The sequence below is a fragment of the Staurois parvus genome, unplaced genomic scaffold (genome assembly GCF_062004578.1).
Source record: "Staurois parvus isolate SC_StPar_1 unplaced genomic scaffold, SC_StPar_1.0 ptg002113l, whole genome shotgun sequence".
NCBI classification, from domain to species: Eukaryota; Metazoa; Chordata; class Amphibia; order Anura; family Ranidae; genus Staurois; species Staurois parvus.
This window is the reverse complement of record NW_028319909.1, coordinates 1,702,986-1,725,111: the sequence shown is the minus strand read 5'-3', so window position 1 is coordinate 1,725,111 and position 22,126 is coordinate 1,702,986. Positions and strand designations below refer to the sequence as shown.

The 22,126-nt window shown below is 40.6% G+C and overlaps 1 protein-coding gene across 1 annotated transcript in view; it reads right to left on the bottom strand.

The window, feature by feature from the left end:
* The window catches only part of LOC149432710 (sialic acid-binding Ig-like lectin 5), a 46,004-nt gene that overhangs the window by 2,772 nt on the left and 21,106 nt on the right, over positions 1-22,126 (bottom strand). Inside the window, exons 8-17 of the mRNA XM_089665023.1 lie at positions 19,712-19,790; positions 18,420-18,527; positions 16,617-16,973; positions 13,404-13,664; positions 9,863-9,904; positions 9,383-9,634; positions 8,281-8,322; positions 6,460-6,690; positions 3,583-3,705; positions 1,233-1,291 (exon numbers count right to left, since the gene is read on the bottom strand). Coding sequence (XP_089521149.1) covers positions 1,233-1,291; positions 3,583-3,705; positions 6,460-6,690; positions 8,281-8,322; positions 9,383-9,634; positions 9,863-9,904; positions 13,404-13,664; positions 16,617-16,973; positions 18,420-18,527; positions 19,712-19,790 — 1,554 coding nt within the window. The remainder of the gene's footprint in view (positions 1-1,232; positions 1,292-3,582; positions 3,706-6,459; positions 6,691-8,280; positions 8,323-9,382; positions 9,635-9,862; positions 9,905-13,403; positions 13,665-16,616; positions 16,974-18,419; positions 18,528-19,711; positions 19,791-22,126) is intronic.

The following is a 22,126-nucleotide window of genomic DNA, read 5'->3' as shown; positions in this document are numbered from 1 at the left end:
TCATCAGTGCCATCTATCAGTGCCACCTATCAGTGCCGCCTATCAGTGTCGCCTATCAGTGCCCATCAGTGCTGCCTATCAGTGCCCATCAGTGCTGCCTATCAGTGCCCATCAGTGCTGCCTCATCAACGCACATCAGTGAAGGAGAAAAATTACCCGTTTGAAAAATTTTATAATAGAAAACAAAGAAAAAAATTTTTTGCACTTTTTTTGCTTACAAAAAGTAAAGCACCCAACGGCGATTAAATACCACCAAAAGAAAGCTCTATTTGTGAGAAAAAAATTATAAAAATTTCAAATGGATACAGTGTTGCATGACCGCGCAATTGTCAATCAAAGTACAACAGCGCTGAAAGCAGAAAAATGGCCTGGTAAAGAAGGGGGTTAAGTGCGCGGTAGGCGAGGGGTTAGAAAAAAAATAACTGTTTTTAACCCTTGATACACAGACAGTGGCGGACTGACAACTCATGGGGCCCCCGGGCAATAGGGGATCATGGGGCCCCTGTGTCCTTGCCCAAACTCAAAAATGCCTATGAAAATGGTACCAGTGGCATCTCATGGGGCCCCCTACCAGGGGCGGACTGACCATTTGGAAACTCGGACACTGCCCGAGGGCCAGGGTCAGTAGGGGGCCCCATGAGATGCCCCTGGTACCTTTTTTATAGGCTTTTTTGAGTTTGGGCAAGGACAAAGGGGCCCCATGACCCTCCTATTGCCCGGGGGCCCCATGAGTTGTCAGTCCGCCCCTGCCCCCTACTGACCCTGGGCCCTCGGGCAGTGCCCGAGTTTCCAAATGGTCAGTCCGCCCCTGGTAGGGGGCCACATGAGATGCCACTGGTACCATTTTCATAGGCTTTTTTGAGTTTGGGCAAGGACACAGGGGCCCCATGACCCTCCTATTGCCCAGGGGCCCCATGAGTTGTCAGTCCGCCCCTGCCCCCTACTGACCCTGGGCCCTCGGGCAGTGCCCGAGTTTCCAAATGGTCAGTCCGCCCCTGGTAGGGGGCCCCATGAGATGCCACTGGTACCATTTTCATAGGCTTTTTTGAGTTTGGGCAAGTACACAGGGGCCCCATGATCCCCTATTGCCCGGGGGCCCCATGAGTTGTCAGTCCGCCCCTGCCCCCTACTGACCCTGGGCCCTCGGGCAGTGCCCGAGTTTCCAAATGGTCAGTCCGCCCCTGTACACAGATTCATAGCACTGACTTGTAGTAATGCACATGTGATCGTACCTGATATACAGATTCAGCTGTCTTTCGATCGTCAAGTTCATAAACATGGCTTCCACCTCCTAGAAATATATATCAGAATTATGAAAAAACATTCACTTTCCCATTCCCAAACACTTTCTGTAGTTATAGTTTCTTGTGTGAAATGACAAAAAAAATGGTCGCTAAATCGCTGAATTGATAAATAGAGTAAATTAAAGTGGTTCTAAACCGACATGGAAGAAAAATATATTTTAAATATATTTTAAAAATACATTCTTAATATCTTCTTCCCAAACATATGGAGATATATTTCAAATACTACAATTTTGGCCATATTCATTATATTTCAAAAATATATTTCAATATATATGTGAATATATTATTAAAAATATATTCAGAACACACGCTGTGATATGTATCAGTCATTTGGAATGCATTTACAAGTATGTTTAAATGCATTTTTTTAGATGTTCAAAAATATCTGGAAAATATATTTTGAAAAATATAGTTTTAAATATATACCTTTGGAAAATATATTTCAATTTACATTTTTTGGAATACATGTTAAAATATATTTGTGTAGGTCAATATGTTGTAAATATATTTTGCGTGTATACATTTTTTTTTCTAAATATATTGAAAATATATTTATTTTCCATATGGAAAGGCAGAATGTTTTTTTTACTTTCATGAACACCTTCTGGGTGCCTCTACCCCTGGAGATTCCCCCTTATCCCTGTTTTTTTGAGCCTCCTATCAATCCAGCGATGTGCACAGGAGCCTCGGCTCTCCCGGGACTCTCTCTCTTTGTCTCAGACAGCAATGGGAGCCATTGTGAATTGGAATAACTTGCGAGCCAAAGGTGTGACTAGAGGATCGCCAACATGAAACACACAACTACAACTGTGTATAAATATATTTACAAATATATGTTGCGCTCCTGAATATTTACCAATTACTGATAAATAATAATGAAATTAATACCATTAAATTAATTCAAATTCATAATACAAACAACTCCTAAAAGTGTATAAATGCCAAATAAAGTAATTAAATAATTTTAAAACCAAATTATCACCTTCAAATCAATTTCAAATTAATTTCACATTAAATACTCCTCTAAAAATGAAAATAGTGATCAAGTGCCCATTAATCATCAATTAGTGACATATTATACTTACTAATACCCTCAATTTCATTTAAATTCATAATACCCACAATTAATTTAATTAAAAAATCTAAACCAAATTATAACCATCAACTTAATCATATTTAAATAATCCCCTATAAATAAAAGTGACCAAATACTCATAAATCATGAATTAGTGACTAATATAAATCCAAATATCATCAAATCAATAGTCCCATCAATTGAAAAATATATAGTGACTTGGTGCTTGTTGTTCTTCAATTAGTGACTAATTACTGTCAATCACAGCCAGTGAGCCAATGAGGATAGAGCGAGTTGGGCAGGGCCGAGCCGTAGCTCTGTTTGTGAATGGATACGCAGATGAGCGACTCAGGAGTGAGCCTTCTTGGGTGCCCCCATAGAAAGCTGTTAGCTTTGGAGACACGGCCAATGACAGATCTGTGTACAGGCCCCGTTGCCAGTACCATGTGACCTACTGTGACCAATCATAGCAGGTCACATGACAGTTGTATACAATGGATGGCTTCCTTTCATGCCATCCATTATATACAAGTGTGTCTAGATCACATGCACAAGCTGGGCCAATCACAGCCCATTTGTGTCATGTGATTAGCCGTGGCCAATCACAGCTAATCACAACAAAAAAAAAAAACCTGAATGAATCAATTTCATTCAGTTAAATGCTTGCTTATAGCAAATAAATTCTTCGCTAAAACCAATCAAATTGTGTAAAAAAAAAAAAATACTGATCACTCTCCCAAAGTAGTAAAAAGTTACTATGGTAACATTTTACTACTTTGGTCATAATGTAATATGAAAATAAAATTAAAAAAGAGAAAAAAATTTAAATTAAAAAAAAATTATTAAAAAATTGAAAAAAATTGAAAAAAAGTATCAATTTTTTTTTTCGTACTGTCACCAGTGTCCCTGATCACCGTCACACCAATTATATGATGACGCTGTACCGCCCCCCTGCTCCCTCCTCATTGGCTGTGATTGACAGCAGCAGGAGCCAAAACCATTATAATAATTTATTAACTTTTTTTTTTTTTTTTTTTTTAAGCTGAAGAAATAAGGTACAATAAATTATAAACCCACAGAAAATGTGCTGAAATTGGCAGACACCAGGAAAATGGCTGGCTCCATTTTAATCATTTATTAACTTTTTTTCTTTTTTTTTAGCTGAAGAAATAAGGTACAATAAATTATATTGGTTCATACTTGTTGGTTTCTTCTCCTTTTGTCTCTTAATTAGGCAGTAGAGTCCCAAAGCAATCAGGAGCAAAAGAAGAACATTACCAGACACCATCCAAGCAATCACGTTATAACTCATAGATCTGGCAACTATAGAAAATAGATAGTTACCAAAAAAAATGAATAAATAAATAAATGAATAAATAAATAAATTATAGACACACAAATGCGTATGAATTCATGAATTTGCTTCTGTTTCTTACACTTGTATGATTTATTAAAAGAGTTTGATTTTACCAAAAATGGTAAAAATGTTTTAAATGTGGAATCCTTTACTACTTTCTCTAATCATTACATATCTTATGTTATACCCAGTGACATCATCACTATGTCTCTGCGTTTTTCTGTGCAATCTAGGTAGATAATGGCTGGTATGTGGGGCCAGCAGTGTGCTGTACATACCTTCCCACATGGAAGAAAAATATATTTGATATATATTTAAAAAATATTCTTCCCCCTTTGTAAAAAAAAAAATATATATATTCTTCCCAAACATATCGACATATATTTGAAATGCTACAATTTTGGCCATATTCAATATATTTTAAAATATATTTCAATAAATATGTGTATATATATATATATATATATATATATATATACTGTATGTTGAAATGCGTTTTTATTACAAAATATATGAAAAATATTTTTTAAAATAAATTTCAAATATACTGTATGTCTTTAAAAATATAAATCTACATTTTTGGAATGCTTTTACAAAAATATGTAAACATATATGCTAAAATGTCAATTCATGACAAATAAACAGCCCAGAAGAAAAACATTATATGCGTATATTTATATTATGTTATTGCGGTTACGTAAATTTTCGGTTTTACCAGAAGAATAACCTGTAGGCATATAAAAGCAAAATGTCAATACAATGCATTTTACCATCACATACAATATACCACGAGCAGGAGCAGACTGACCATTTGGAAACTGCCCGAGGGCCCGGAGTCAGTAGGGGGCCCCATGAGATGCCCCTGGTACCTTTTTATAGGCTTTTTTTGAGTGTGGGCAAGGACACAGGGGCCCCATGATCCCCTTTTGCCCGGGGGCCCCATGAGTTGTCAGTCCGCCCCTGATCACGAGTAACCAATGACCTTGATTATTCAGCAAATGGTTTGAAAATGAAATACTCCCCCCCCCCGCCCTATAGCAGAAATACTGCTACAGGGCGGCAGGGATGTGCAAAGTCGAGCGTATATACGTGATTTGCATTTTAATGTAACTGTTTTGTATTTTAATTAAATATATTTTTTAATTATCTTAAACAAGAAATAATAACTGTACAAAAATTATTATTATTATTATTATTCAGGCCAATGTATAATACAAGGATAAATAATATAGATACATTTTAACAAATAAATAAATAAATACAGTAATGCCCAACGAAAAATATGTATATTACATTTTACAGCTTATAGTAATTTAAAATAAAATTTCTATATTTTTTTTTTTCTGACTATGCTGGGGGTCTGTTTGTAAATAAATCAATGTGATCATTGGTTGTCATAGTGATCACTTAATCAGGAATCCAATCAGAGGAGTTCCAATCATTGCACCCCCTTTGGAACTAGGAACATTTTATCCTCTTTACAAAACAAGATAAAAGATTAATGTGGAAAGAAGATTAGTGGAAGGAATCATCCCGGGGAACATAAATCTATAGATTTTGGACAGGAACCAGATAATCCTACAAAATTAGGAAATTAATGCATCCCTTCATTATCAAATAAACGTAGTGCTATACAGTATATCTTATAAATGAAACATTACAGGGTCAGTTACAAATTACCGAGGAAGAGCATAGCTGCCCAAATGCAAAGAAAAATATATTTTAAATATATTTTAAAAATATATTATATATTAATATATAAGAATATATTAATATATTCTTCCCAAATATATTGACATATATTTCAAATACTACAATTTTGGCCATATTCAATATATTTAAAAATATATTTTAATATATTTGTGAATATATTATTAAAAATATATTCAGAACACATGCTGGAATACATTTCAAAGTGTAATTTGGAATGCATTTACACGTATATATAAAAATCTGTGTTTAAATGCATTTTTCAAATACTACAATTTTGGCCATATTCAATATATTTAAAAAATATATTTTAATATATTTGTGAATATAGTATTAAAAATATATTCAGAACACATGCTGAAATACATTTCAAAGTGTAATTTGGAATGCATTTACACGTATATATAAAAATCTGTGTTTAAATGCATTTTTTTAGCTGTTCAAAAATATCTGGAAAATATATTTTTAAAAATATATTTTAAAAATATATTATATATTAATATATAAGAATATATTAATATATTCTTCCCAAATATATTGACATATATTTCAAATACTACAATTTTGGCCATATTCAATATATTTAAAAATATATTTTAATATATTTGTGAATATATTATTAAAAATATATTCAGAACACATGCTGAAATACATTTCAAAGTGTAATTTGGAATGCATTTACACGTATATATAAAAAATCTGTGTTTAAATGCATTTTTTTAGCTGTTCAAAAATATCTGGAAAATATATTTTAAAAAATATATTTTTAAATATATGCCTTTGGAAAATATATTTTAATTTACCTTTTTGGAATACATTTTAAAATATATTCATGTAGGCCAATATGTTGTAAATATATGTCGCATGTATCATTTTTTTTTTTTCTAAATATATTGGAAATATATTTCTCTTCCATATGGGTGTGCATGGGTCACCTAGAATCTGTCTGATCTTCACAGCTGTTATCCCCGTGTTGTACAAAATTTAATACAAAAGTAAAAAATCTTTACCTGCTGGAAATATCCCAATACTTCTTGCTATTGCTCCAAACTGGTTCCACGCTAAGCACCTGTATGTGCCAGGGCTTGTCACATTTAGAAATAATCTTTTGGTATTTGAATATTCCAAAACAGCATCTTCTCTTAACCAGATGGTGGTAGATGGAGAGTTGCTACTTACAATACAATTTACAGTCACCAATTCCTCGCTGTTCAGAATTAAGGAATCATATAGTGAACTTCCTGGAGAAAAAAAAAAATATATATATATAATGCAAATTACTTACTCTGCCATAATAAATATATTTTTGGGGAAATTATAGTGCATTTCTGCATCTAAAAGTACCATGAATCACGTTTTTATTCCTAAAACCTCCCTCTCCTCTGCAGCATCCCATATGGAATTAAAAATATTCTTCCCAAATATATTGACATATATTTGAAATGCTACAATTCTGACCATATTCAATATATATATATATATGTGTATATATATATATTGTTATGGATCCGCCAGGTGGTGCCCCTAGCAGCCCACTAGATGGAATCACCCGGAGCGTGGAGTCTAAGTCCCGGTCTGCGTTTTCACCAGGGCCCCTGATGGTGGGGATGGACTTGGAGCAGAACCAGGACCAGGTCACGACCTCCGAGCAATACCACCAGTGGCAGAGGGAGCCTCCGGGGATGAGAGTAAACCAGAAGAGAGCCAGATGTGAGGAGGCCGGCAGGACCAGGCAGGATAAACCGGCGGTTGTCACCGTGGGGAATGGCGAGGTACAGAGACGGCAGGCAGAGAGTGGTCAGTTCATATGCAGGGTCAGTATCGAAGTCAGTCCGCAGAATGGTCAAACAAGCCGGGGGTCGGGATAGGAAAAGGCAGCGTAGTCAGGGGCAATCCGGGTCAAACTCAGGAGAAGGCAGCGTAGTCAGATAATCCGGGTCAGAGCTGGAGCAGGCAGAAGGTCAAACAATCCGGGTCTATAATCACAGGGCACAGGAAACTTCAGGTAACAGGTCAGACCTTGCAGCGATTTGTGACAGTGCAGGGCATCTTTAAATATCGCGCCCTGCACTGTCATTGGCCGCCTAGGACGCGCCCCCAGGCTGTCATTGGCCGCCCAAGGCGCGCCCGCGGCTCCTACTGCGCATGCGCAGCATCCTGTCAGCCGCAGCCCGCCGGGACCTGGTGCTTGTGTCCCAGCGTGAGCTGCCGCTAGTGCGCGTGCGCCGGGGACGGAGCCACGGCGGTCCATGACATATATATATATATACATATATATATAAATAAATATGTATGTGTATATATATATATATATATACTGCATGTTGAAATGCATTTTTATTACAAAATATATGAAAAATATTTTTAAAATACATCTCAAATACACTGTATGTCTTTAAATATATATATATATATGTGTATATATTTAAAAAAATATTTTTTTTTCTAAGCTTAGAGATCATAGGACTTCAGCTCTGCTAGCTCCACAGCTTAGAGGTCACAGGACATCCTCACCACTCTCTTAGCATATCATTATGCTCTCACATTTGCATTAAGAGCAGAGGCCATCACTTGCACCTTGCTGCTCCCTCCTGCCCCACCCTGCATTCTCCCTTCTCATTTGATTGACAACTGCATGTAGTAAAATAAATAACAAATGATAAAAGAGTAGGAGAGGTGGAAAAAAAAAAGTCTAACAGCAATTTTATTCCTCCACTGCACTATCCAAAATGAAAAACAAAAGGGTCACTGAGGGTTTTTTTTATACACAATGATGTGATTAAAATAAAATTCAAAAAAATATTTTTTTTAATTAAAATTACGTATAATACCGTTTAATGTGGCAATTGTGACTTCTGGTCTCTGCTGAAGATCTAGTATAAAAGAAAGATTAAAAAAAAAAAAAAACACAAAAGTTAAAAAAAACAAAAGTTCACAAAAAGTAAAGTCTTTTTTAAATTTAAAACAGAATATATTGTGGGACTATAATTTTGACACAATTTCCATAACTTAATTGTTTACCCAACTCACTGAGGGCGGGGAGGTCGCTCATCCAGCATTGCACAAGTCAACTGAGTAGAATCGAGTCCAAGCTCAAATAGACTGATAATAGACACAAAAAAATCCTTTACTAGCTCAGTTGCCCGGGGGAAATACTGTCAATTTATTAAATATTTCTGGATTTCCACTAATCACAAATTGGTCCAAACCTGAATCCAATATAATCTTAGGTTAAAAAGTCCACTCGGCTCTACAAGCAAAACTGCACATTGGTTCAAGAACTCTGTAACAGTTGGAAGTTTCACCATGTGGGGGCACTATAATATTTTAAAGTTGGTAATCAAGCTGAAAACGTACATGGACTCTTTCATAAGACAATTTGGAGGCTGCCATTGCTAAACAGAAACATTGCGTAATCCATTGACCTGGAACTGTTATAATAACAAGGTTTTATATTAAAAAAAACTGAAGAAAACCAGATGCACAAAGTAAATCCCATTCTATAAAAGCTTTATTGTTCTGGGTGAACAACACAATGCCTACCTAAGACCTCCTCCTCTGATGCCTTTTTGTCAAAAGAATGCTTTATTGTTTCAGGCAAAAAAACATGGTGCCCACCTAAGACCTCCTCCTTGGATGCCTTTTTACCAAAAGAAAGCTTTATTGTTCTGGGCAAACAACACAATGCCTGCCTAAGACCTCCTCCTCTGATGCCTTTTTGTCAAATAAAGCTTTATTATTCCAGCCAAACAGAACAATGCCCACCTAGGACCTCCCCTGATACCTTTTTACCAAAAGAAGGACTAGATCATAGGGAATTGTAGAGGGCTTAGGAGTGGTGGATATTCATACACAGCATGCTTGTTCCATGTCTGGCACTCAAAAGCACCTAACAGGCAAGTAGCATTTTCAAAAGGACTTTATTGCCAGTACCTTTTTCAGCTTTGATCTCTAGAAAGGTTTCATTGATCCCATATTTATTTGATGCAAAACATCTGTAAATGTCGGCCTCATTGATGGTGACAGTAGACCAAATCATCCCTTCACCGATATTGTTTTCTTGAGTTCTATGATTGCTCTTCCTCCAGACCACACTAGCTGGCGGATTGGCCTCCACTGAGCAGTTTAGGATCAAAAACTCCTTCTTTTTAATAACTATAGAGCCATTAAGGTCAATGTTTCTTCCTAAATAAAAAAAAACATGCATTAAAAGGCGGCGTTGGAACAGCATGAGTCGAGTTAAGTAGGAGGAAAGTACCAACTCATAAAAAAACTGGATTCAGAAAAGTATACAAACATACAATCAACATTTTCATTGACTATAGATCAATGTAACATATTTCCATCATTTAGGAAAGATAGGTGTTTTGTAGCATTTTTTTTAGCTACACATAAAAATTACATATAACATACCAGTAGATGAAGAAATGGTGATCTCCATTTTTGCAGGGGGATCTACAAAAAATAATACAGTAGGAAAGTTACAAATACAATATAGCCCAGTGTTTCTCAACCAGAATTCTGTGGAACCCTAAGGTTCCTACTGAGGGTGCTAAGGTCTTCTTCAAACATTGAGTGATGGTGGATTGATTTTTCACCCACACTGACCAACAATGAGGGGAGGGGGGGCAATTGTCTACTAGCCACCAATGCAAGGGGTCACGTCTATACTAACTGTTGGAGGTCCCCACAACTTTTACTGCCTGCCTTTCTTTTCTGAAGTTATTATTTATGTCAAGAACATTACTGAAATTAATTTTGTAGGAAAATTATCAGCCCTGGGTGTCAAATATGATAGGTACACTTTAACAACTTCCCCTCCGGCTGTTGTATATAAACAGCCGGACAGTGGCAGTGCAGGGTCAGGTGGCCGTTTATAAATGGCCTCCCCACCCCCTGCTTGTGCGCGCAGGTGTCCTCCGGACACAGTGGAACACCGCTCGTCAGACGGGACCTCTGTGTGAGGTCCTGATCATGTGATCACTGATTGGCCAATCAGTGATCACATGCAGAGTAGTAAGCAAGATGTCACTTCTGACATCATTGCTTACTACATGTGAAATCTGTGAATGATCACAGAGGTCACATGGTACAAGGCTATTCACAACAGCCTTGTACCATTTGACAAGCTGTCACCAATCACAGCTCACACAGTATTTCTCAATGGCTGCAAAAATGCAGCCAAAGAGAAGGAGAAATAATTGCTTTTACAGCCTTTATGGATGTAAAAGCAATCAATTCCTAGATTGTAAGCTCCAAAGAGCAGGGCCCTCGATCCCCTCATGTTTTGCATTGTATTGGTATTGTTCTGTCACATGTTCTGTCCCCCTTTGTAATGTACAGCGCTGAGCAAACTATTGGTGCTTTATAAATACTGTATAATAATAATAATAATGTAAAAAAAAAAAAATCTTCATCACCCCCCACACTATGGTGACACTGTACTGCTAGGGTGAGAGTATGTTAAAAACATTAATATAAAAAAATAAAATAATGTAAAAAAAATGTTTAATTATAATTTTTGGTTATAAACTAATTTGGGTTATTTTTTTTTTTACTAAAAAGATACCGGAATAAATGTTGGCCAAGATTTATGATGAAATATTATTTATTTGCAAAATTTTATAAGAAAAACACTTTTTTTCAAAATTTTTGGACTTTTTCATTTACATAGCAAAAAGAAATAAAAATCCCAGTGGTGAATAAATACCACCCAAATAAAGCTTTATCTGTCTCAAAAAATGCTAAAAAAGTCATATGGGTACAGTGTTGCATGACCGTACAATTGTCATTCAAAGTGTGATAGCGCTGAAAGCTGAAAATTGGCCTGGGCAGGACGGGGGGGGGGGGAAAGTGTCCGGACTGGAAGGGGGTGAAAGTGTCCGGACTGGAAGGGGGTGAAAGTGTCCGGACTGGAAGGGGGTGAAAGTGTCCAGACTGGAAGGGGGTGAAAGTGTCTGGACTGGAAGGGAGTGAAAGTGTCCGGACTGGAAGGGGGGGAAAGTGTCCGGACTGGAAGGGGGTGAAAGTGTCCGGACTGGAAGGGGGGGAAAGTGTCCGGACTGGAAGGGGGTGAAAGTGTCTGGACTGGAAGGGGGGGAAAGTGTCCGGACTGGAAGGGGGTGAAAGTGTCTGGACTGGAAGGAGGGGGAAGTGTCCGGACTGGAAGTGGTTAAAAAGTTCTTCATGCTAATTTTTCCATGAGCTGTAGGCAAAATTTATTTTAGCAGGGGTTCCCAGAGAACCTGGAGATTATGTTAAGGGTTCCTCAGGGTTAGGGTTTAGAAAGGCCGATATAACCCATCAGCTCAATTTACTGCGATACATCAACTCAGAATCAGATAGCAAGTTCTGCAATAATTGAAAAGATATTTTCAATATTTTGTTAAAGATCTAAAAAAAATATCACTAGTGATGGTTAGCCATACCATCAGGAATCAGGACCACTGTAAAATACAAGTCAGAGAACATTAGGGGTGTTTTCACTACTCTACTTTACTTAAATAAATACCTTCTACCAGGAGCGGACTGACCATTTGGGCATTCGGGCATTACCTGAGGGCTAGGGGTAAATAGGGGGCCCCATGACATGCCCCTAGTACCTTTTATAGGCTTTTTTGGGTGTGCTTTGAGTGTGGGCAAGGACACAGGGGCCCCATGATCCCCTATTGCCCGGGGGCCCCATGAGTTGTCGGTCCGCCCCTGCCTTCTACTATTTCCCATTGCTTTTTCAGCATAAGAAAATGCCCATAATTGGGTTAAGATCAGAACTCTAAAAACTCAAAGAAAACAGTGATAGCACAGTGTACACCAGGGCTTAAAATTTCAAGTCCTGAGCTACTAGCCAGGCCTTAGAGTTACTCGCCACCAACAAACACACACAGAGACACCTGTACACACACACACAGACATGTACATACACACACACACACACACACACATACACACACACACACAGAAACATGTACACACACGCACAGAGACATATGTACACACATACAGACACATGTAAACACACACAGGCATGTACATACACACACACATACAGGGGCGGACTGACCATTTGGAAACTCAGGCACTGCCCGAGGGCCCAGGGTCAGTAGGGGGCCCTATGAGATGCCCCTGGTACCTTTTTCAAAGGTTTTTTTAAGTTTGGGCAAGGACACAGGGGCCCCATGATCCCCTATTGCCCTGGGGCCCGATGAGTTCTCAGTCCGCCCCTGCACACACACACACACACACACACAGAAACATGTACAGACACGCACAGAGACACATGTACAGACACATGTATACACACACAGGCACATACAGACACGCATACACACAAATACAAGTACATACACAGAAATACACACGTACAGACACATGTACATACAGACAGACACATGTACATACATACACAGACACATGTACTTACGTACACACACACATGTACATACACACAGACACATGTACACAAACACAGACACATGTACACACACACATACATGTACATACACGCAGACACATGTAGAGAGAGATACACACATGTACATACACACAGACACATGTACAATTGTACATGCATACACAGACACACACACATGTACACATACACACACACACACACACACACACCCCATAAAAAGTTGCAGTACTTCATTGTTCACTCATAGATGCGGGTACTGCACTCTAGGGGGAGGCAGAGAGCACAGCACACACTCCTTGCTTTGCTTTCGCTGCGCTCAGCTATTGAGCAGTCTGATGGCTCCCAGTGCCAATGACAGATCCGGCCTGAGTTCCGAGCCTGCTCAGCAAGACGGCCCTGGGGGACACACTTGCCCCCACCATAATTTCCACTCGCCATTGGCGAGCAGGCGAGTGGAAATTTCAAGCCCTGGTGTACACTACAAAAGTCAAAGACAATGAAGATTAATGTGTACATATGAAGGATGTAAAAGTAGATACATACAGCTAACGCTGAGGATATGCCTTGCAGTAACTATCTTCCCAGTTAAGGTGATCACTTCACAGGTAACAGATTTCTGATGGTCATTGTAAGTCGGAGTAAAGGACAAACTGGCTAACTTCATCCACGTCCCAACAACATTACTCTTTTTCCATTGTATGGGGGGTTTCTTAGGGCAATTTCCAGGTGGTACACATGCCAGCTTCACGTCCTTCCCTGCGATCAACTCATCTGGCATCCAGATCTTAGGCTTCTCCTTGAGATCTGTGGGAGATACAGAAGATAACATGTGACATCATCAGTATATATAAAATGGAGCAAATACACAACAGTTAACCGATTGGTCTTGCAGGGCTTTGGTCCTGGGATTAGTTCCCTCCAGTGGTCTGTTTTTATGTTCTCCCTGCATTTGTGTTTAAGAATGATGGATCTTTTGCACATTAGGACCCAGTTCACACCAATGCGGTGCGGGAAACGCTGCTAAATCCTGTGCGCTTCCCGCACCATATTACGTTTATGCGATCTGGTGTGGTGTCAATGATAAATGAATGACACCCCAAAGCAGATCGCCAACACAATACGATTGCCAGAAAGGGCCCTGCGCCTTTTTGGTGCAGATGCAATGCAATTTGAGCCATACAGAATGTATGGCTCCAATCGCACCGCACAGTCATGTATTTTGCACAGGAATGCGCTACGATTCCTGTGTGAATTACATGTAGTGTCCCGCAACGCATAGTGTGAACCCGGGCTAAGGCTACATGTACATATGACATCCTCTAGACGTGTCAACAGAAAAACGCTAAATGCGGCAAAAATGCATGTAAACGAGGTACAAGCATTTAGCCCTGTTTAGTGCTCAGACCATTATTCATTTTACTGGCCAGAGTACTTTCCACTGAAATGAATAAACGCCCAACTACTAAACGCGGCTAGCGTGTTTATACACGTTTTTGCCACATTTGGCCTTTTTTGGCCAAAACGTTCCTTTCCAGAACGTGATTCTTCTGCTTTCAGATGAGGAACATTTAACTGCCCCTAAACTCTGCTGCTTTTAAACACTGGTAGGTGAAACAGGAAGGTGCTTCTAAGTGTCGTATTCCAGGTCAACTTTAATAAAAAGCGGTTAAAAACACTTGCAATGTAGTAGTAAAGAGTTCCAGAGGATGGGGGAAGCTCTGGAGAAGTCCTGGAGACGAGCATGGGAGGAGGAGACAAGGGAGCTAGAGAGCAGGAGGTCCTGGGAGGAGCAGATGGTTTGGATGATATTTGGAGACGAGATTGGTGATGTAATTTGGGGCAGAGTTATAAATGGCTTTATATGTTATTGTTAATGTTTTGAATTTTATCCGTTGGGCAATGGGAAGCCAGTGGAGGGATTGGCAGAGAGGGGTGGAGGACACTGAGTGGAGGCCTGTAGAGGGATTGCCAGAGAAGGGTGGAGGACACTGAGTGGAGGCCAGTGGAGAGCATGGCAGAGAGGGGTGGAGGACATTGAGTGGAGGCCAGTGGAGGGATTGGCAGAGAGGGGTGGAGGACACTGAGCGGAGGCCAGTGGAGGGATTGGCAGAAAGGGGTGGAGGACACTGAGTGGAGGACAGTGGAGGGATTGGCAGAGAGGGGTGGAGGACATTGAGTGGAGGCCAGTGGAGGGATTGGCAGAAAGGGGTGGAGGACACTGAGTGGAGGACAGTGGAGGGATTGGCAGAGAGGGGTGGAGGACACTGAGTGGAGGCCAGTGGAGGGATTGTCAGAGAGGGATGGAGGACACTGAGTGCAGGCCAGTGGAGGGATTGTCAGAGAGGGATGCAGGACATTGAGTGGAGGCCAGTGGAGGGATTGACAGAGAGGGATGGAGGACACTGAATGGAGGCCAGTGGAGGGATTGGCAGAGAGGAATGGAGGACACTGAGTGGAGGCCAGTGGAGAGATCGGCAGAGAGGGGTGGAAAACACTGAGTGGAGGCCAGTGGAGGGATTGACAGAGAGGGATGGAGGACACTGAGTGGAGGCCAGTGGAGGGATCGGCAGAGAGGGGTGGAAAACACTTAGTGGAGGCCAGTGGAGGGGTTGGCAGAGAGGGATGGAGGACACTGAGTGGAGACCAGTGGAGGGATTGACAGAGATGGATGGAGGACACTGAATGGAGGCCAGTGGAGGGATTGGCAGAGAGGGATGGAGGACACTGAGTGGAGGCCAGTGGAGGAATTGGCAGAGAGGGGTGGAAAACATTGAGTGGAGGCCAGTGGAGGGGTTGGCAGAGAGGGATGGAGGACACTGAGTGGAGGCCAGTGGAGGGATCAGCAGAGAGGGATGGAGGACACTGAATGGAAGTCAGTGGAGGGATTGGCAGAGAGAGATGGAGGACACTGAGTGGAGGTCAGTGGAGGGATTGGCAGAGAGAGATGGAGGACACTGAATGGAGGCCAGTGGAGGGATTGGCAGAGAGGAATGGAGGACACTGAGTGGAGGCCAGTGGAGGGATCGGCAGAGAGGGGTGGAAAACACTGAGTGGAGGCCAGTGGAGGGATTGACAGAGAGGGATGGAGGACACTGAGTGGAGGCCAGTGGAGGGATCGGCAGAGAGGGGTGGAAAACACTGAGTGGAGGCCAGTGGAGGGGTTGGCAGAGAGGGATGGAGGACACTGAGTGGAGACCAGTGGAGGGATTGACAGAGATGGATGGAGGACACTGAATGGAGGCCAGTGGAGGGATTGGCAGAGAGGGATGGAGGACACTGAGTGGAGGCCAGTGGAGGGATTGGCAGAGAGGGATGGAGGACACTGAGTGGAGGCCAGTGGAGGGATTGGCAGAGAGGGGTGGAAAACATTGAGTGGAGGCCAGTGGAGGGGTTGGCAGAGAGGGATGGAGGACACTGAGTGGAGGCCAGTGGAGGGATCGGCAGAGAGGGATGGAGGACACTGAGTGGAGGTCAGTGGAGGGATTGGCAGAGAGGGATGGAGGACACTGGATGGAGGCCAGTGGAGGGATTGGCAGAGAGGCATGGAGGACACTGAGTGGAGGCCAGTGGAGGGATTGTCAGAGAGGTATGGCAGATACGAAACGGTTAGTAAGGTGGATGAGTCTGGCAGCATTGTTTTCTTTACATTTATTTATTTATTTCTGCAATATAGAACACAAACTACCCAATAAGTGTCATGATGCTGAAACATACCGTTAGTCCTTAATAACAGATCCGAGTATTGAGGAAACATACCTGTCACCTGCACTGACACCGAGGAGTGCACATAGTCCACCGGGCTTGCTGAAGGCTCTTTAAATCTAAAAAAATAGCTCCCAGAATCTTCTTTCTTGGCACCAGATATGGTCAGGGTGCAGTCTCCATTATTTGGGTTTCCTCTTAACAAGAAGTTTGTTTTTTTTCCAATATCGGATGGATGGCTAGACGCCGCGGTAACATTTTTATTTGTGATCCAAAGTCCTGTGGCATTCCTGAATTTGCTCTTATAATGAGCGGTAAAATTACAAGGTATGGTGACGCATAGACCTTCCTGGACTGCAACAGATCGACGTACTTGTATGGAAATTTTATCGGAAGACTGACACTTCATTCCTGTAAAGATAACCATTGTATGGATGTTCATTGAACATGCTAACGTGTCCCATGTCACAAATAATTTTTTTTTTTTTTTTTTACGAATGCCGCCATTCAAATCACATTTTTTAACATACTGTCACCCTAGCAGTACAGTGACACCATGGTGGGGGGTGATGAAGATTTTTTTTTTTTTACACTGATTGCTTTTACACCCATAAAGGCTGTAAAAGCAATCATCTCTCCTTCTCTCTGGCTACATTCTTGCAGCCATTGAGAAATACTGTGAGAACTGTGATTGGTCACAGCTTGTCACATGGTACAAGGCTGTTGTGAATGGCCCTGTACCATGTGACCTCTGTAATCATTCACAGATTTCACTAGTAGTAAGCAATGATGTCAGAAGTGACATCTTGCTTACAAGTATTCATGTGATCACTGATTGGCCAATCAGTGATCACATGATTGGGACCTCACACAGAGGTCCCGTACAGCGATCGGTGTGCCGCGCAGGGAGCACGCACAATCCAAAATGGCAGGAACCGTTTATGAACGGGAACCCACCCCTGCACTGCCACTGACCAGCCATTTATATACAGCGGCCAGACAGGTAGTGGTTGATATGTTTATTTCCTATGATCATCAGCTCCATCTAGTGGTCATAATATTTTCCTGACTGAGATACAGCATGTCAGGAAAATACAGCATTATGACCACTAGATGATGCTGGAGATCCTTGGAAATAAACATATCAGACACATTACAGGGATTATTCGTGAGGGCTGAGAGAACCCATATGGAAGAGAAATATATTTTCAATATATTAAAAAAAAAATGATACATGCGACATATATTTACAATATATTGGCCTACACTAATATATTTTAACATGTATTCCAAAAATGTAAATTAAAATATATTTTCCAAAGGCAGATGTTTAAAAATATATTTTTCAAAATATATTTTCCAAATATTTTTGAACATCCAAAAAAATTCATTTAAACATAGATTTTTTTAAATATACTTTAACGCATTCCAAATTACACTTTGATATGTGTTGCAGCATGTGTTCTGAAAATATTTTTAATAATATATTCACAAATATATTGAATATTTAAAAGACATTTAAATATAATATTTTTAAAGGTGTACAGTATATTTGAAATGTATTTTTAAAAATATTTTTTATATATTTTGTAATAAAAACCTATCTATCTATCTATCTATCTATCTATCTATCTATCTATCTATATATATATATTTTTTTTTTAAATATATTGAATATGGCTAAAATTGTAGTATTTGAAATATATGTCAATATATTTGGGAAGAATATATATTAAGAATGTATTTTTAAAATATATTTTTCTTCCATGTGGGAATGCTTAGACATTCATGCAATTTTTTTTTTTTTAAATAGACTCTTTGATATTATTTGCCCTTGCTGATGGAAATCAAACTTACCCTTCCAAGGCAGGAGCAGGGTGAATAAAACGAGAAGAATCCCCGCCCTATAGCTTTTATGCAGCTTCACCGTGACTCGGAGCTGATACCCAATGGATTTCATAATACCTGTGAATTTATAACATATCCAGGAAAAAATGTAAACCAAAATAACGAAGGTGGAATTTTTATTTATTTGTTAAATTAGTATTGGTTATTGATACACAAATATCCCAAAAAAACTGTTTGCACATTGTAGTTACATTGTGGTGTCACCAGGGGTGGACTGACTATTTGGAAACTCGAGCACTGCCCGAGGGCCCGGGGTCAGTAGGGGGCCCCATGAGATGCCCCTGGTACCTTTTTCATAGGCTTTTTTGAGTTTAGGCAAGGACACAGGGGCCCCATGATCCCCTATTGCCTGGGGGCCCCATGAGTTGTCAGTCCGCCCCTGGGTGTCACCATACAACATGTGATGTTACAGATGGGGCTTCCAACACACTGCAACATAACTAAAACCAGACCTGCACCTTTTTTTTTTTTTTTTACCAATTGCACCACAACACATGTTATAGCTACAGTATGTGTCCTCACACCCAGCTAATCTCTACAGAATATTACCTCAAATCTTACCCATATGGAAGAGAAATATATTTCCAATATATTTAGAAATTAAAAAATTATACATGCAACATACTGTATATTCACAATATATTGGCCTACACGAATATATTTTAACATGTATTCCAAAAATGTAAATTTAAATATATTTTCCAAAGGCATATATTTAAAAAAATATATATATTTTTTTATATATTTTCCAGATATTTTTGAACATCTAAAAAATGCATTTAAACATAGATTTTTAAATATACTTGTAAAAGCATTCCAAATTAAACTTTGAAATATATTTCAGCATGTGTTCTGAATATATTTTTAATAATCTATTCACAAATATATCGAAATATATTGAATATGGCCAAAATTGTATTATTTGAAATATATGTCAATATAGTTGGGAAGAATATATTAAGAATGTATTTGTGTTGTATTGTATTGTAATGTATTTGTGATGTCCATTCTGTTATATTTTGTTTAATTATGTTGAAAATGAATAAAAAAATTTATAGTAAATGCGCAGGTAAATAGAAAAGTATAACAACTTCAAAAAAAAAAAAAAATGTATTTTTAAAATATATTTAAAATATATTTTTCTTCCATGTGGGTATGACTGACAAGCACTGGCTGGGTTCTGGCAATAAGAGTTTGAGGAAACATAAATATATCAGAAAAACCTGTATTGTGTGGCCTACCTGAATTGCAATGGATCGGAGGTTGTGATAAAAAAAATGTTTTGCTATCCCGAATGGAAAATCCAAGGGTAATCCAGAGCTGGTAACACTTGATAGATCAGAATGCTGCCATTGCATGTCCGGCACTGTAGCTAACAAAGTTTAATTTCTTCACTCTTCCGTTCTATGATTAGCTTCCTTTTCAGTAAATAACATTGTTACACCATTTCAATAATGTAACACATCATATCTTCTTCTTAAAGGGACACTGAATGTTGGTGTAAAAAGAAAAAAGTCTATTCACGTTCGTATTCTTAACCACTTCCCAACCGCCTATATCAGTTTTACTGTGGCAGAGCGACCTCGGGCTGCCAGATCACGTACATGTACGTGATATGGCATTTACAGGTAGGGGGCGCACTTTCACCGCCCCTTCTGTCCTGCCATTCGCTACAGCACAAGCCGATCAGCCAATGATTTATAGCTGATCGGCTTAGCCAATGACAGTTCAGAGGTAGTTTAGCTGAAGCAGGATATTTCAGTCTGGGCCCCAGCATCTGCTGAGCTGAGGGCCTGGAAAAGATTACCAAAGGTCCACATTTGCTGGAGGGAACTGTCTGAAAGTCCTGGTCTGTGTCAGGGCTGTGGGGCTGTGGAATGGACAGGTAGGCCTAGTGGCAGGGTAACGCACTGGCTGACGACAACCATCACCAACAGACCAAAGTCCCTCCGGGCGCGGAGTCTAAGTCCCAGGCTGCCCTTCACCAGGGCCCCTGATGGTGAGGATGGACTTGACGCAGCCAGGAACCAGGTCGCGGCCCCCGAGACACCCCGGCTGCGGTAATGGCCGCCGCCAATGGTGTGTAGCTGGTGAGAATGTCAATAGCGTAGTCAAGCAGGCCGGGTCGACAACAACGGGACAAAATGGTACAGAACAGTAGACAGAGAATAACAGGTCACGGGCCGGGTTCAGCAACGGAAGGTCAGATCAAAGGAAACCGCAGAGAATGGTCTTAGTCACAAGCCGAGTCAAATACCAGAAGAGTCACGAGAGTATACACAGAGCTGTAGCAAGACAAAGACACAAGTGCAAAGAGCATGTGCGGATCACAGGCTTATATGTACTCAGCCCCACCCCTCTGGGGGATGGACCTCAGATACCTGAAGGCATAAAAGATTCCCACCATGCTCAGCAAAAATCCAAGATGGATGCCAGCACATGGAGTAACATAACCTCTGGGAAAAGGTAGGACCTTGACAGTCTGGAGAAGGATCTTTTTGTCTCCCTTGCCAAGGATCTAGCTGTGAATGCTGGGTGGCAGACGGCTCCTAGGACATTGAGAGCAAAGACCTTGCTGAGGACTATTAATTTTGCAAGAGTCAGTTAAGAACTAAGTGCCACAAGTTGTTATATGGACTAATACTGTAGTGCCCTAGATTTACTGCCCATTCCTTGTTACTTTCAGGAAAAGCTGCTATTAGAAGATTAATGAGAAGTTTGTCCTCTCATTATTGCTTTTGATTGGTTGGAGTGTTCTATGACCCTAAACCCCTCTCCTGTTAGAGTGGATACTAAGGAGGCATCCCCCGGACCAAGGCCCCTTTCCCAACGTTGGTCTCCGCCAAGCGGATCTCCCTGCACAGTCCACTGTTCTCTAAGGGGCAGTTGGATGTAAACGAAACTCCTGTCAGTTTACATCCAACTGTCATTCGATCCGATGGACAGATGGGGAACAGATCCCCATCCGTTTTTTGCAGATCAAATGCAGGTGGGTGTAAACGGGCACATGTCCATTTACAAAGGCCTCCCCATAGAGAACAATAGATGGTCCAATCAGGTCTGCCCAAAAAATGGACAGCGTGATAGGGCCCTAAGAAGTGGTGTATTTAGGTTTCATGCTGCCCTAGGCAATACAAAAATTGGCTCCCCCCCCACCACCACCAACACGGAGGGACCCTGACACCGACCAACACCCACCGACCCCATGAAGAGAGTATGACATTGACCAACAGCACCCTTCCACTACCACCGCCCCCCATACACTGGTAACCCCCCCAACCCAGCGAGAGTAGAAACTCATCTTCACAGCCCTAGACATCCCCAGAAAAAAGAGTCAGGCTCTGCATACACCATCAAACAGCCTGCAGACTCTCTCAGATCCCACCTGGTTCCCATGCTGCGTGTTTTCCTTCTTCCATCCCTTCTTTCGGGGGACAGAGCTGCCCCCCTGAAAAATGCTGCTGCCCCCCTGAAAAATGCCGCCCTAGGCATATGCCTTGTTTGCTTTGTGGTAAATATACCCCTGGCCCTATGCCTGAATTGTTGGGGTGCGTGGGACTATTCTTGTGGGACTGTGCTATAGTGGGAGACTTGGGTCCATACTCAGCGATCTCTCCGAGGGTAGGCGCTACACATCGGTCACAAATCATAACATG